We start from the raw sequence: 16482 nt of genomic DNA, 5'->3' as shown, positions 1-16482 counted from the left end.
AGGGCATCTGGGTTCTTTCCATTTTCTAGCTATTATAAATAAGGCTGCGATGAACATAGTGGAGCACGTGTCTCCTTTATATGTTGAGGCATCTTTTGAGTATATGCCCAAGAGAGGTATAGCTGGATCCTCAGGCAGTTCAATGTCCAATTTTCTGAGGAACCTCCAGACTGATTTCCAGAATGGTTTTACCAGTCTGCAATCCCACCAACAATGGAGGAGTGTTCCTCTTTCTCTACATCCTCGCCAGCATCTGCTGTCACCTGAGTTTTTGATCTTAGCCATTCTCACTGGTGTGAGGTGAAATCTCAGGGTTGTTTTGATTTGCATTTCCCTTATGACTAAAGATGTTGAACATTTCTTTAGGTGTTTCTCAGCCATTCGGCATTCCTCAGCTGTGAATTCTTTGTTTAGCCCTGAACCCCATTTTTTAATAGGGTTATTTGTTTCCCTGCGGTCTAACTTCTTGAGTTCTTTGTATATTTTGGATATAAGGCCTCTATCTGTTGTAGGATTGGTAAAGATCTTTTCCCAATCTGTTGGTTGCCGTTTTGTCCTAACGACCGTGTCCTTTGCCTTACAGAAGCTTTGCAGTTTTATGAGATCCCATTTGTCGATTCTTGATCTTAGAGCATAAGCCATTGGGGTTTTGTTCAGGAAATTTTTTCCAGTGCCCATGTGTTCCAGATGCTTCCCTAGTTTTTCTTCTATTAGTTTGAGTGTGTCTGGTTTGATGTGGAGGTCCTTGATCCACTTGGGCTTAAGCTTTGTACAGGGTGATAAGCATGGATCGATCTGCATTCTTCTACATGATGCCCTCCAGTTGAACCAGCACCATTTGCTGAAAATGCTATATTTTTTCCATTGGATGGTTTTGGCTCCTTTGTCAAAAATCAAGTGACCATAGGTGTGTGGGTTCATTTCTGGATCTTCAATTCTATTCCATTGGTCTATCTGTCTGTCTCTGTACCAATACCATGCAGTTTTTATCACTATTGCTCTGTAATACTGCTTGAGTTCAGGGATAGTGATTCCCCCTGAAGTCCTTTTATTGTTGAGGATAGCTTTAGCTATCCTGGATTTTTTGTTATTCCAGATGAATTTGCAAATTGTTCTGTCTAACTCTTTGAAGAATTGGATTGGTATTTTGATGGGGATTGCATTGAATCTGTAGATTGCTTTTGGTAAAATGGCCATTTTTACTATATTAATCCTGCCAATCGATGAGCATGGGAGATCTTTCCATCTTCTGAGGTCTTCTTCAATTTCTTTCCTCAGTGTCTTGAAGTTCTTATTGTACAGATCTTTTACTTGCTTGGTTAAAGTGACACCGAGGTACTTTATATTATTTGGGTCTATTATGAAGGGTGTCGTTTCCCTAATTTCTTTCTCGGCTTGTTTCTCTTTTGTATAGAGGAAGGCAACTGATTTATTTGAGTTAATTTTATACCCAGCCACTTTGCTGAAGTTGTTTATCAGCTTTAGTAGTTCTCTGGTGGAACTTTTGGGATCACTTAAATATACTATCATGTCATCTGCAAATAGTGATATTTTGACCTCTTCTTTTCCGATCTGTATCCCCTTGATCTCCTTTTGTTGTCGGATTGCTCTGGCTAGAACTTCAAGAACTATATTGAATAAGTAGGGAGAGAGTGGGCAGCCTTGTCTAGTCCCTGATTTTAGTGGGATTGCTTCAAGTTTCTCTCCATTTAGTTTAATGTTAGCGACTGGTTTGCTGTATATGGCTTTTACTATGTTTAGGTATGGGCCTTGAATTCCTATTCTTTCCAGGACTTTTATCATGAAGGGGTGTTGAATTTTGTCAAATGCTTTCTCAGCATCTAATGAAATGATCATGTGGTTTTGTTCTTTCAGTTTGTTTATATGATGGATCACGTTGATGGTTTTCCGTATATTAAACCATCCCTGCATGCCTGGGATGAAGCCTACTTGATCATGGTGGATGATTGTTTTGATGTGCTCTTGGATTCGGTTTGCCAGAATTTTATTGAGTATTTTTGCGTCGATATTCATAAGGGAAATTGGTCTGAAGTTCTCTTTCTTTGTTGTGTCTTTGTGTGGTTTAGGTATAAGAGTAATTGTGGCTTCGTAGAAGGAATTCGGTAGTGATCCATCTGTTTCAATTTTGTGGAATAGTTTGGATAATATTGGTATGAGGTCTTCTATGAAGGTTTGATAGAATTCTGCACTAAACCCGTCTGGACCTGGGCTCTTTTTGGTTGGAAGACCTTTAATGACTGCTTCTATTTCCTTAGGAGTTATGGGGTTATTTAACTGGTTTATCTGTTCCTGATTTAACTTCGGTACCTGGTATCTGTCTAGGAAATTGTCCATTTCCTGAAGATTTTCAAATTTTGTTGAATATAGGTTTTTATAGTAAGATCTGATGATTTTTTGAATTTCCTCTGAATCTGTAGTTATGTCTCCCTTTTCATTTCTAATTTTGTTAATTTGGACGCACTCTCTGTGTCCTCTCGTTAGTCTGGCTAAGGGTTTATCTATCTTGTTGATTTTCTCAAAGAACCAACTTTTGGTTCTGTTGATTCTTTCTATGGTCCTTTTTGTTTCTACTTGGTTGATTTCAGCTCTGAGTTTGATTATTTCCTGCCTTCTACTCCTCCTGGGTGTATTTGCTTCTTTTTGTTCTAGAGCTTTTAGGTGTGCTGTCAAGCTGCTGACATATGCTCTTTCCTGTTTCTTTCTGCAGGCACTCAGCGCTATGAGTTTTCCTCTTAGCACAGCTTTCATTGTGTCCCATAAGTTTGAGTATGTTGTATCTTCATTTTCATTAAATTCTATAAAGTTTTTAATTTCTTTCTTTATTTCTTCCTTGACCAGGTTATCATTGAGTAGAGCATTGTTCAATTTCCACGTATATGTGGGCATTCTTCCCTTATTGTTATTGAAGACCAGTTTTAGGCCGTGGTGGTCCGATAGCACGCATGGGATTATCTCTATCTTTCTGTACCTTTTGAGGCCCGGTTTTTGACCAATTATATGGTCAATTTTGGAGAAAGTACCATGAGGAGCTGAGAAGAAGGTATATCCTTTTGCTTTAGGATAGAATGTTCTATAAATATCCGTTAAGTCCATTTGGCTCATGACTTCTCTTAGTCTGTCGACATCACTGTTTAATTTCTGTTTCCATGATCTGTCCATTGATGAGAGTGGGGTGTTGAAGTCTCCCACTATTATTGTGTGAGGTGCAATGTGTGTTTGGAGCTTTAGTAAGGTTTCTTTTACGTATGTAGGTGCCCTTGTATTTGGGGCATAGATATTTAGGATTGAGAGTTCATCTTGGTGGATTTTTCCTTTGATGAATATGAAGTGTCCTTCCTTATCTTTTTTGATGACTTTTAGTTGGAAATTGATTTTATTTGATATTAGAATGGCTACTCCAGCTTGCTTCTTCTGACCATTTGCTTGGAAAGTTGTTTTCCAGCCTTTCACTCTGAGGTAGTGTCTGTCTTTTTCTCTGAGGTGTGTTTCCTGTAGGCAGCAGAATGCAGGGTCCTCATTGCGTATCCAGTTTGTTAATCTATGTCTTTTTATTGCGGAGTTGAGGCCATTGTTATTGAGAGATATTAAGGAATAGTGATTATTGCTTCCCTTTATATTCATATTTGGATGTGAGGTTATGTTTGTGTGCTTTCATTCTCTTTGTTTTGTTGCCAAGACGATTAGTGTCTTGCTTCTTCTAGGGTATAGCTTGCCTCCTTATGTTGGGCTTTACCATTTATTATCCTTTGTAGTGCTGGATTTGTAGAAAGATATTGTGTAAATTTGGTTTTGTCATGGAATATCTTGGTTTCTCCATCAATGTTAATTGAGAGTTTTGCTGGATACAGTAACCTTGGCTGCATTTGTGTTCTCTTAGGGTCTGTATGACATCAGTCCAGGATCTTCTGGCCTTCATAGTTTCTGGCGAGAAGTCTGGTGTGATTCTGATAGGTCTCCCTTTATATGTTACTTGACCTTTTTCCCTTACTGCTTTTAATATTCTTTCTTTATTTTGTGTGTTTGGTGTTTTGACAATTATGTGACGGGAGGTGTTTCTTTTCTGGTCCAATCTATTTGGAGTTCTGTAGGCTTCTTGTATGTCTATGGGTATCTCTTTTTTTAGGTTGGGGAAGTTTTCTTCTATGATTTTGTTGAAGATATTTACTGGTCCTTTGAGCTGGGAGTCTTCACTCTCTTCTATACCTATTATCCTTAGGTTTGATCTTCTCATTGAGTCCTGGATTTCCTGTATGTTTTGGACCAGTAGCTTTTTCCGCTTTACATTATCTTTGACAGTTGAGTCAATGATTTCTATGGAATCTTCTGCTCCTGAGATTCTCTCTTCCATCTCTTGAATTCTGTTGGTGAGGCTTGTATCTACAGCTCCTTGTCTCTTCTTTTGGTTTTCTATATCCAGGGTTGTTTCCATGTGTTCTTTCTTGATTGCTTCTATTTCCATTTTTAATTCCTTCAACTGTTTGATTGTGTTTTCCTGGAATTCTTTCAGGGATTTTTGCGATTCCTCTCTGTAGGCTTCTACTTGTTCTCTAAGGGAGTTCTTCATGTCTTTTTTGAAGTCCTCCAGCATCATGATCAAATATGATTTTGAAAATAGATCTTGCTTTTCTGGTGTGTTTGGATATTCCATGTTTGTTTTGATGGGAGAATTGGGCTCCGATGGTGCCATGTAGTCTTGGTTTCTGTTGCTTGGGTTCCTGCGCTTGCCTCTCGCCATCAGATTATCTCTAGTGTTACTTTGTTCTGCTATTTCTGACAGTGGCTAGACTGTCCTATAAGCCTGTGTGACAGGAGTGCTGTAGACCTGTTTTCCTCTCTTTCAGTCAGTTATGGGGACAGAGTGTTCTGCTTTCTGGCGTGTAGTTTTTCCTCTCTACAGGTCTTCAGCTGTTCCTGTGGGCCTGTGTCTTGAGTTCACCAGGCAGCTTTCTTGCAGCAGAAAATTTGGTCTTACCTGTGGTCCCGAGGCTCAGGTTCGCTCGTGGGGTGCTGCCCACGGGCTTTCTGCAGCGGCAGCAACCAGGAAGACCTGTGCCGCCCCTTCCGGGAACTTCAGTGCACCAGGGTTCCAGATGGTCTTTGTATGTCCTTAAATAAAACACTTGAATTTCCTGTCCCACTGATTTAACTCAATGAAAACTTATTTTATCTGTGAGATCGTGTCACATCCTCTAATCTCTGTGTAATCATTTTAAACTGTCAACACTGAATTTCAAGTTTTCTCGAATAGCACATACTCGGATGTAAGTATTTCAATCAACACTCTCATTTTCATAAGTATAATGTTCATAGTGAATCTAATTTCTGGCCATTATCTGGTGAAATTGACATATTTCCATACTTTTAAGACATCTTCTCTCTGTTCTGGACCAGATTTTCTTTAGTGATGTAGGGAGAGTATTGGCACAGAATTCCTACAAATGGCATTAAATTTTATCTCAATTTTCTCCTAGACCATTTTATTGTGAAATATTCATAATTCATACCTGGATTCGCATTGGAACTTGGGTCATTCCTTTCAGGAAATTGCATTAACACATCATTTATGCCTAAGGGAGTAAGATCATTAGTTCAATTATCGACTTTATAACATTCAGTTTGCTTTTGTGCTTAAAAAGCAAACCTTTAGAAAAGTATAAGCAGTACTGCCTAAACATCATGCATTACATTTTCACTAATTCGTAGAGCTAGTTTTGGCTCACTACTCCTTCTTGGCTAAAAAACGTCTAGAGGTGTGGCCCTAGGCTGGGCATAACTTTCAACTTTTGATGTCACCAAAAGTTTTTATGTTTTTCTCTTGGTCCTACAATCATTGTTTCAACTTGACTCATCAAAGTTACACACCTGGAGTCACAGGCTTTGTCCTGATTTTTTTTATATGTAGAAAAACCCTCCTCCTATGGTTGGCCTATTCCAAATTTTCTTTCCACTGCTCAAATTATTCCATTAAAATAACGAATCACTTTCATTCAACAGACCTATAAATTTCTGTTCTAAATAATTTTCACATGACCGTTTATCCTGCAAATCACTTAGGTGTCATTCAGATAGCAGATACTTCTAAGTAAAGCAGTACCTAATATGTTAACCTGAACTGTTATGAAAATTCAACAGGTCTCATCACTGTAGAGTCATTATGAGATGGTTTGTGGGCATTTCATAGTCTAACAACTTGTATTTCATAAGGTATTGCAAGTTGCTAAAAATCTGTTCCCTGTAAAAACCTACCTTGCATCTGATTCTCATGAGGGAATTTTTCATCCCTGAAATCATAATTAGTGTAAAATAATCGAACCCTATGTAGAATTTCTATAAACTTTTTAATGTGTTATACCTTTTACTGCCTCCTGAAATTTTTCCCCAAGATCTTAAAGCTGAAATGAATCATTGTTCTTCTTACTTTAACCTTAACAAGTAAAGCTGACTTTTGATATCATAATAGTGCCCTTGCCCTGGAAATTATGGACATCTTTATTCCCCTAGCTCTATTTGATACACCAGTATTCCTGCATTTCTCCCTATGTTATGTAACCCACTGCTAATATAAACTGGTGTAATTCCTGCATTGACCAATAATTTCTAGCCAATATTTATATTGAGTAACGCCAATTTTTTTTCATGTGGATAACAAATAAAAATTGAATGTCATTGCTATGAAGGGCATATTTTCTGACTGACACTATCCTCAGCTGCAAAGTCTGCTAACATCCTCAATTCTTCAAATTCATGTAATCTATCAAAGAGAAAGGAAAACCAAAGGGTGACTTTCAAACCTAAATCATTGACCACTACTTGCACTTGTTCAAACTATTCAACCACCTATCATACTTCATTGTCAAGGGGTGTTTTACGGAAACATATCCAGTGTATTGTTCTTGGAATTTGAAACTTTTCTGCCTTCTGTAGTTTCTCAACTCAGGTCAGGTTCCGTTCTGTATTTGAACAGTTGGCAAATCCTGCAATTGATTTTAATGACATATATAAATTTATCTATGCACAATACTCTATGGTACATAAAATTTCCATATGTAATATAACGTGGATCACATGTATATACACCTGTATACCTCAAAATACTAAAGGCAGTATTTACTGTAATGTTGTGGGCAGATAATTGACATATGGCCTTTAATAAAATACTCGACTTTCAGATCACACATATTTAAATCATTGAACACGTTAGTTTATCTGAAAGCATATTTCACTTCCAATAATCTGGACATAATCATATTTAACTGGCGATTTTTAATTTCGAGATTTCTGGAATATCATAATAACATAAATTACTATTTACATCAAGCCACCTATTTCGATGAGAATTAAGTGCTTATCGATTCCTTCGTTCAGACTATTAACAGAAGTATTTGACATAGATTTCCTTATTTCCTAAGGTAAATTTTTTTGATTCCATTCTTTTTTATTTTTCTTAATTTTTTATATATTATATTTTTCATAGAGTCATAGAGAGAGTAGATGTTTAGGAACCCTACTATGTGAAGTAAATTTTATCTCAATTTTCTCATACATCGTGGAATTCTGTCATTTGTGAAATGTTCCTTTTTCATATCTGGATTCCCAGTGGAAATTTGTCCATTCCTTTGAAAAAATTCCAAGAGCAAATCGTTTATGCCTATGGGAATAAGGTCAATAGTTCAATCCCTGATCTTATAATATTGAGTTTAGCATCTGTGAATAAGCCTTTTGCCTTTAAACTACTATAAGCAGTACTGCCTTAAGCATCATGCATTAATTCATAGTGCAAGATTTTGCTTACCATTTCTTCTTGGCTGACCAATGTCAGTATGCCTATACGTTTGGTTACGGGACCCTATGCTCATCAAAAATTTCAACAATCGATATAAAGAATGTCCCGAAAAGTCCTCGTGTGTTTTGACTCTACCTGCAATCATTGCCTGATTGGTAACACTTGACTCCACTAAGCCTTCTATTTCCAAAGTATTAATTGCATATCGATTCCTGGCTTCGGACCATTAACAGAATTATTTGACCTAGATTTCCTTATTTCCTAAGGTACATTTTTTGCCTCCGTTTTTTTTTTTTAATTTTTCTTTTTTTGTAATTTTTTTTATCTTTATTAACTGGAGTATTTCTTATTTACATTTTGATTGTTATTCCCTTTCCCAGTTTCACGGCCATCATCCCCCAATCCCTCCCCTTCCCCTTCAATATGGTGTTCCCCTCCCCATCCTTCCCCATTACCACCCTCCCCCCACCAATCACGTTCACTAGGTGTTCATTCTTGGCAGGACCAAGAGCTTCCCCTTCCACTGGTGTTCTTATTAGGCTATTCATTGCTATCTATGAGGTTGGAGCCCAGGTCAGTACATGTATAGTTTTTGGGTAGTGGCTTAGTCCCTGGTAGCTCTGGTTGCTTGGCATTGTTGTTCATATGTGGTCTCTAGCCCCTACAAGCTCTTCCAGTCCTTTCTCTGATTCCTTCAACGGGGGTCCCGTTCCCAGTTCAGTGGTTTGCTGCTGGCCTTCGCCTATGTATTTGCTGTATTCTGGCTATGTCTCTCAGAAGAGATCTACATCCGGTTTCTGTAGGTCTGCACCTCTTTGCTTCATCTATCTGATCTAATTGGGTGCCTGTATATGTATGGACCACATGTGCGTCAGGCTCTGAATGTGTTTTCCTTCTGCCTCTGTTCTAAACTTTGACTCCCCATTCCCTGCCAAGGGTATTCTTGTTCCCTTTTTAAAGAAGGAGTGAAGCATTCGCATTTTGGTCATCCTTCTTGAGTTTCATATGTTCTGTGCATCTAGGGTAATTCAAGCATTTGGGATAAGAGCCACTTATCAATGAGTGCACACCATGCGTGTTTTCTGTGATTGGGTTACCTCACTCAGGATGATATTTTCCAGTTCCAGCAAGGTCTTAAAGCTACAATGAAACTGTGTTCTTTGTACCTTAGCATGGTCAAATTAACTCTTATTCTTGATGTCACAGTCCTGCCTTCACCTAGCAAATGGTCTCTGAGTACTTTGATTATACTAGCCCTCTGTCATGGTTAAGTATTCCTTCATTTGTCTTTTTGTGATGTTACCTTTTGCTAATGCCAAGTGGCCTCTACTACTGCGTTGATCAATACCTTCCAGTCTATGCCTATTTTGAGCAACCTGGATTTATCCAAATGGATAAAAAAGAAGAAAATGAATGTCATTGCTTTAATGGCCATATTTGTCGATTTACTCTATCGTCTACTCTAATGTTTGTTAACATCCACGATTTTTCATATTTTTGTCACCTAACAAATAGAAGGGATTTCCATTCTCTACTTGCACCTGTACAAAAATTTCTAGCCCATATCTTATTTCTTTGTCAAGTGCCAAAGTTCTACTCATTGTATACATGGGAGGTAACCATGTTCAAGTTATAGTTCTCAGAATTTTAACCTTGTTACTCTCTGTAGTTTTGGCAAATCATTTCAGGTTTCTTTCTGTGTTTGAACAATCAACAATTCCGAGGATTGTTTTTAAAGTTATATATACCCTCTTTGCATGCAGAATACTCCATTTTACACTAAATTTCATCATGCAATATGTCTTTGAACACTTTTATATTGGTCATTGTACTTCAAGATTGTGAACATTCTCTTCCCTGTAAGTTTTTAGGCATTTCACTGTCATATGTCCTTAAATAGCAATTGACTTTCACGTCCTACACACTGAACTCACTGAACACTTCATTTAATCTGTGAAAACTTGTCACTTCCTATAACCTGGATATAATAATTGTAAACAGGCCCAATTCAATTTCATGATTTCTGGAATATCATATTAACAAACATTCCTATTTTCATCAAGACTCTCGTTTCTATAAGTATTAAGTGCATATTGACTCTAGTTTCTGAGGTGAAATTGACATATTATTCCATACTTCATAAGATACCTGTTATATTTACCAGACCAGGTTTTCCTTAGTGATATGGTGAGAGTAGCAGCTCAGGAATCCTTTGAAGGGCATTAAATTTTATTTCAATTTTCTCATAGACTATGGACTTTTTCTTTTGTGAAATATTCATAATTCATACCTGGATTCACATTGGAACATAGGTCATTCCTTTGAAGTAAGTTCAGTTCGTGATTTTATAACATTGAATTTTGCATTTGTGTGTAAGATATTTAACTTTAGACAGGTATAAACAAAAGTGCCTTAAGTATCATGCATTAGATTTGCATTAATTCATAGAGCTAGATTGGGTTCACTATTCCTACTTGACTGACTAGAATTAATAGGCCTACAGGTTTTGTCGTGTCACGTAGCTTGTCATAACTTTCAAATTTTGATGTCATGAAAAGGACATGTGTTCGAATGTACCTGTAATCACTGTCCCATTTGTAGCATTTGACTCATCAAAGGTGTACAGAAGGACTAACAGGCTTTTTTCCTGATTTATATGTAGGTAAACCACTTCTTCTAGGGATGTCTTGTTCAAAACATTCTTTCTACTGCCAAAATTTCTCCATTAAAGTCACTAATCATTATAAGACAGGAGACCTAAAGAATTCTTTTCAAAATAATATGTACCTGACCATGTATCCTGCAACTGAAGCAGGTGTCATTGAGATAAGAGAGACTTGTAAGTATAGGAAGACCTAATACTTTGACATAATAAATATTAGAACGAAGACCAGTCTCATCACCATCAAGTCAGCCAGAGGGGGTTTCTAGGCCTTTAGTAGTCTAAAACTTTTTACTTCATAAGATATTGAAAATTTCTAACAATCAACTCCCTATAAAAACATTGCTTGCATTTGGTTCTCATAAGATATTTTCATCTCTGATATCAAAAGTAGTTTATAAGAAACCATTCTCTAGAATTTCTATAACGTTTATAAATGTGGTACACCTCCTACTTCCTCCTGAACTTTTCCTCCAAGACTCTTAAAACAATGAAACATTGTTCTTTGTACTTTAGCATGATCAAATTAAATCTGACTTTTGATGTCATAATATTGCCTTCCCTCTAGCAACTGCTCTCTGAGTATCTTTATTCTACTAGCTCTATTTCATGGTTAAGTATTCCTGCATTTGTCCCTTTATGATGTTACACATTGCAAATGCAGTCTTGCCTTTACTATCGTGTTGACAAATATATTCTAGCCTATATGTATATTGAGTAACCCAGATTTTTCCAAATGGATAACAAACAAGAAAATGAATTTCATTTCTGTAATGGACATATTTGTTGATTTACTCTGGCCTCAGCTCTAAACATCCTCAATTGTTTAAATTTTTGTTACCTAACAAACCAAGGACATTTCAAAGTCTGAAATTTTAATCTAAATATTTGAACTCTACCTCCACTTGTACAAAGAAACCAAGCACCTATCATATTTCTTTGTAAAGAGCCAAAGATCTACTCCGAGAGGACATGGGAAGTTAACATATTCAAGGTATAGTTCTTTGAATTTTAAACTTGCTTACATCTGAAGTTTTGGAAACTCAGTTCAGGTTCCATTCTGTGTTTGGACAATTTACAATTACTGCAGTTGTCTTTAATTACATATATAACCTTGTCACATGCTGAATACTCCATTTTACACTAAATTTCATCATGTAGTATATCTTTGATCACTTTTATATTGGTCCATGTACCTCAAGATTGTAAATGTTCTCTTCCCTGTATGTCATTGTCATATATTCTTGAATAAAACAATCGACTTTCTGGTACCGCACATTTAACTCATTGAACACTTTATCTGTGGTAACTGTCACTTCCTATAATCTGGGTATAGTCTTTTTAAACAGGCAAATTTGAAATTCAAAATTTCTGGAATATCATAGTAACATATGTTTCTATTTTCATCAAGACTCCCATTTCCAAAAATATTAAGTGCATGTCGATTTATGTTTCTGACAAGTAAATGCTGAAATTGACATATATTTCCATACTTCCCAAGACACCTGTTCTTTTTATTGAACCAGGTTTTCCTTAGTGATTTGTAGAGAGTTGCACCTCAGAAATCATACAAAGTGCATTAAATTTTATCTCAATTTTCTCAAATACCATGTACTTGTTTTAGTTGTGAAATATTCATAATTCATGCTTGTATTCACATTGGAACTTTGATGATTCCTTTGAAATAATTGCAACAGCAAATTGTTTATGCCTATGGGAGTAAGATCATTAGTTCAATTAGTGTCTTTTATAATATTGAGTTTTGTGTTTGTGAGTAAGGTATTTGCCTTTAGACAGCTATAGGCAGTATTGCCTGAAACATCATGCATTAGATTTGCACAAATTCATAGAGTCAGATTTGACTCACTATTCCTTCTTGGCTGACCGAAATCAGGAGGTCTATACTTTTTCTTTTGTGGCTGTAAGCTAGGCATAACTTTCAATATTTGTTGTCAAGAATAGGCCTTGTGTGTCTCTTTTGGACCTACAATCATTCTTATAATGGTAACAATTGACTCATCACAGGAACACAGCTGTCGTCACAGGCATATTTCCTGATTTACACGTAGGAATACCATTTCACCTAGGGGTGTCTTGTTTAAAACTGTGTTTCTAAGGCCCAAATTTCTCAATTAAAGTCACCAATCTTTTTGAGGTAGGAGACCTAAATAATTCTTTTCTAATTAATTTGCACCTGACCATATATCCTGCAACAGGTTCATGTGTCATTGAGGGAACAGAGACCTCTAGGTACAGTAAGAGCTAATATGTTAGCAATGAAAATATTTGTACCAAGATTAGTCTCATCACCCTCCAGTAAGCTGGAGGTGATTTCTAGGGCTTTAATGATCTATGACATTGTCTTTCATAGGATATTGAAAATTTCAAACAATCAGTTCCTTATAAAAACCTTCCTTGCATCTTGTTTTCATTAGATACTGTTCATCCCTAAGATCATTATTAGTTTAGAATAAGGGAAAAATTCTCCAGTATTTATATAATCTTCATAAATGAGGTACACTGTCTACTACCTCATGAACTTTTTCTGCAGGATGTGAAAGCTGCAATAAGCATTGATTTTGTCTTTTGCATGATCAAATTAAATCTGACTTTTATGTCATAGTACTCCCTTCACCTTGCAACTGCTCTCTGAGGATCTTCATCCTACTAGCTCTATTTCATAGTCCAGTGTTCCTACCTTTGCCACTTTGTGATGTTACCCATTGTAAATGCAAAATGTCCTAGCTTTGAACAATACCTTCTAGCCTGTATCTCTATTAAGTAACCAGGATTTTTCCAAATGAATAACAAAGATGAAAATGAATGTCAATGTTGTAATGGACATTTTTTTAATTTACTCTATCCTCAACTCTAAAGTCTGTTAACATCTTCAATTTTTCCTATTTTGTTACCTAGCAAATAGAAGGGTTTTCCACAGGCTGACATGTAATCTCAATATGTGACATCTATTTGCAGTTGTACAAAAAACTCAACCTCCTATCATATTTCTTTATCAAGAGCCAAATATCTACTCCTAGTAGCCAAATATCTACTCCTATAGCAAGATCTAATGTTTAAGCACAATAAATATTAGAACTAAGGCCAGTCTCAACACTGTCCAGTCTGCCAGAGGTAACCGTATTTAAGGTATAGTTCTCTGAATTTTAACCTTGCTACCTTCTGTAGTTTTGGCAATTCAGTTCAGGTTCTATTCCGCTTGCAAAATGGGCAATAATCCTGGAGTTGTTTTAATGTGTATATATATATACATATATATATATATATATATATATATATATATATATGTATATATTCTTCCCATGTGGATTTTTACACAAAATCTCATCATGTAATGTGTCTTGGATCACATATATGTTTACCTGTATACCTCAACATTGTGAAAGTTCTCTTCTCTGTAAGTTTATCAGCAGGTCACTGACATATGGCCTTAAATAAAAAATTTGCTTTCTGGTCCTACATATTTCAATCATTGAAAATATTATTTTATCTCTGAGAATATTTCACTTCCTATAATCCATGTACAATCATATTAAACTGGCCATTTTGAATTTCATGATTTATGGAATATCATAGTAACTACTATTTTCTTCAGGCCTCCTATTTCCATATGTATTAAGCGGATATTGAGTTTTGGTTTCTAACCATTTACAGATAAATTTGAAATATTTCCACACTTCCTAAGACACATTGTTTTGATTGACCAGGTTTTCCTTTGAGACTTAGAATGAGTAGCAGCTTAGAAATCCTCCTATGTGCGTTAAATCTTATCTCAAATTTCTCATAGACTGTGGAATTCTTTCTTTGGTGAAATATTCATTATTCATCCCTGGATTCACACTGGAACCTTGATCATTCCTTTGAAATAATTCCAGCAGCAAATCATTTATGCCTATGGGAATAAGGTCAATAATTCAATTTCTGATTTTATAACATTGAGTTTTGCATTTGTAATATATTTACTTTTGACTATATTAGCAGTACTGCCTTAAACATTATGCCTTAGATTTGCATTCATTCACAGAGCTAGAATTAGCTCTATTTATAGTATATCTACTTTAGCTCTATTTTTTCATGGCTGACCAAAGTCAATAGGCCCACAGTTTTTGTTTTATGGCCCTAGGCTTGTCATAACTTTCAATATTTGATGTCAGGAAAAGTCTTGTGTGTTTTGCGTGTACGTGTAATCATTATCCCCTTGGTAACAATTGACTCCTCAAAGGTGCACAGCTGGAGTAACAGGCTTTCCCCCTTTCTAAATAATTTGCACATGACCATGTATCCTAAAGTGACTCAGGTATCATTGAAATAGCAAAGATTTCTAAGTATAGCAAGACCTAATGTTTAAGCACAATACATATTAGGACCAAGGCCAGTCTCAACACTGTCCAGTCTGCCAGAGGTTGTTTCTGTGCTTTTAATAGTCTAAGACTTTGTGTTTCACAAATACTGAAAATTTCTAACAATCAATTCACTATAAAAACCTAACTTTCACCTGGTTCTCATAAGATTTTTTTTTCACCCCAGAGATCATTTTTTGTTTACAATAATGGAATACTTCTCTGGAGCTTCTATAACATTTTAAATGTTGCACACCTCCTACTACCTCCTAAACATTTCCCCCAAGATCTTAAAGCTGCAATTAAACATTGTTCTTTGTACTTTAGCATGTTCAAATTAAATCGCACTTTTGATGTCATAGTACTGCCCTTCACCTAACAACAGCTCTCTGAGTATCTTCATTACACTATCTCTATTTCATAGTCTAGTATTCCTTCCTTTGTTCCTTTGTGATGTTACCCATTGAAAATGCAGATTGACCTCTACTACTGCATTGACCAATACCTTCTAACCTATATCTATATTGAGTAACTCAGATTTTTCCAAATGCATAACAAAGAAGAAAAATTATGTTGTTGCTATAATGGACATATTTGTTGATTTACTCTATCCTCAGCTCTAAAGTCTGTTAACATCTTCAAATTTTCTTAATTTTGTTACCCAACAAATAGAAGGGATTTCCAAAAGGTGGAAATTCTAATCTCAATATTTGACCTCAACTTGCAATTGTACAAAAAATTCAACCACATATCATATTTCATTGTCAAGTGCCAAAGATGTAATCAGAGAATAATCATGGTAGATAATCATGTTTAAGGTGTAGTTCTTGGAATTTTAACGTTGCTGCTTTCTGTTGGTTTTTTTTTGTTTTTCCATCTTTATTAACTTGAGTATTTCTTATTTACATTTCAATTGTTATTCCCCTTCCCGGTTTCACAGCCAACATCCCCCTAACCCCTCCACCTCCCCTTCTGTATGGGTGATCCCCTCACCATCCTCCCCCCATTACAACACTACCCCCCAAACAATCACGTTCACTGGGGGTTCAGTCTTAGCAGGACCAAGGGCTTCTGCTTCCATTGGTGCTCTTACGTGGCTATTCATTGCTACCTATGAGGTTGGAGCCCAGGGTCAGTACATGTATAGTCTTTGGATAGTGGCTTAGTACTGGAAGCTCTGGTTGGTTGGCATTGTTGTTCATATGGGGTCTCAGGCCCCTTCAAGCTCTTTCAGTCCTTTCTCTGATTCCTTCAACGGGGGTCCCGTTCTCAGTTCAGTGTTTTGCTGCTGGCATTTGCCTATGTATTTGCTGTATTCTGGGTGTGTCTCTCAGGAGAGATCTACATGGGGTTCCTGTCAGTCTGCACTTCTTTGCTTCATCCATCTGATCTAATTGGGTGGCTGTATATGTATGGGCCACATGTGGGGCAGTCTCTGAATGTCTTTTCCTTCTGCCTCTGTTCTAAACTTTGCCTCCCTATTCCCTCCCAAGGGTATTCTTGTTCCCCCTTTAAAGAAGAAATGAGGGGGTCGCATTTTGGTCATCCTTCTTGAGTTTCATGTGTTCTGTGCATCTAGGGTGTTCAAGCATTTGGGCTAATAACCACTTATCAATGAGTGCATACCATGTGTGTTTTTCTGTGATTGGGTTACCTCA

General features: G+C 36.5%; 2 protein-coding genes across 4 annotated transcripts in view; both read right to left on the bottom strand.

Annotated features, from left to right (window-relative positions):
* Skint4 (selection and upkeep of intraepithelial T cells 4) overlaps nucleotides 1-16482 on the bottom strand; it is a 201262-nt gene that overhangs the window by 107177 nt on the left and 77603 nt on the right. The window lies entirely within an intron of this gene.
* The window catches only part of Skint5l (selection and upkeep of intraepithelial T cells 5 like), a 45522-nt gene that overhangs the window by 9165 nt on the left and 19875 nt on the right, over nucleotides 1-16482 (bottom strand). For 2 of the 3 annotated variants that reach the window (XM_039111176.2, XM_039111175.2), the window contains one exon: nucleotides 5526-5588. The exons of the other annotated variant lie outside the window; for it this stretch is intronic. In XM_039111176.2, coding sequence (XP_038967104.2) covers nucleotides 5526-5588 — 63 coding nt within the window. The remainder of the gene's footprint in view (nucleotides 1-5525; nucleotides 5589-16482) is intronic. 3 annotated transcript variants of the gene reach the window in all.

Source organism: Rattus norvegicus, chromosome 5 (genome assembly GCF_036323735.1).
Source record: "Rattus norvegicus strain BN/NHsdMcwi chromosome 5, GRCr8, whole genome shotgun sequence".
In the NCBI taxonomy this organism is placed as follows: Eukaryota; Metazoa; Chordata; class Mammalia; order Rodentia; family Muridae; genus Rattus; species Rattus norvegicus.
Note: the sequence above shows the minus strand (reverse complement) of the source record. Positions and strands in the feature narration are given on the sequence as shown.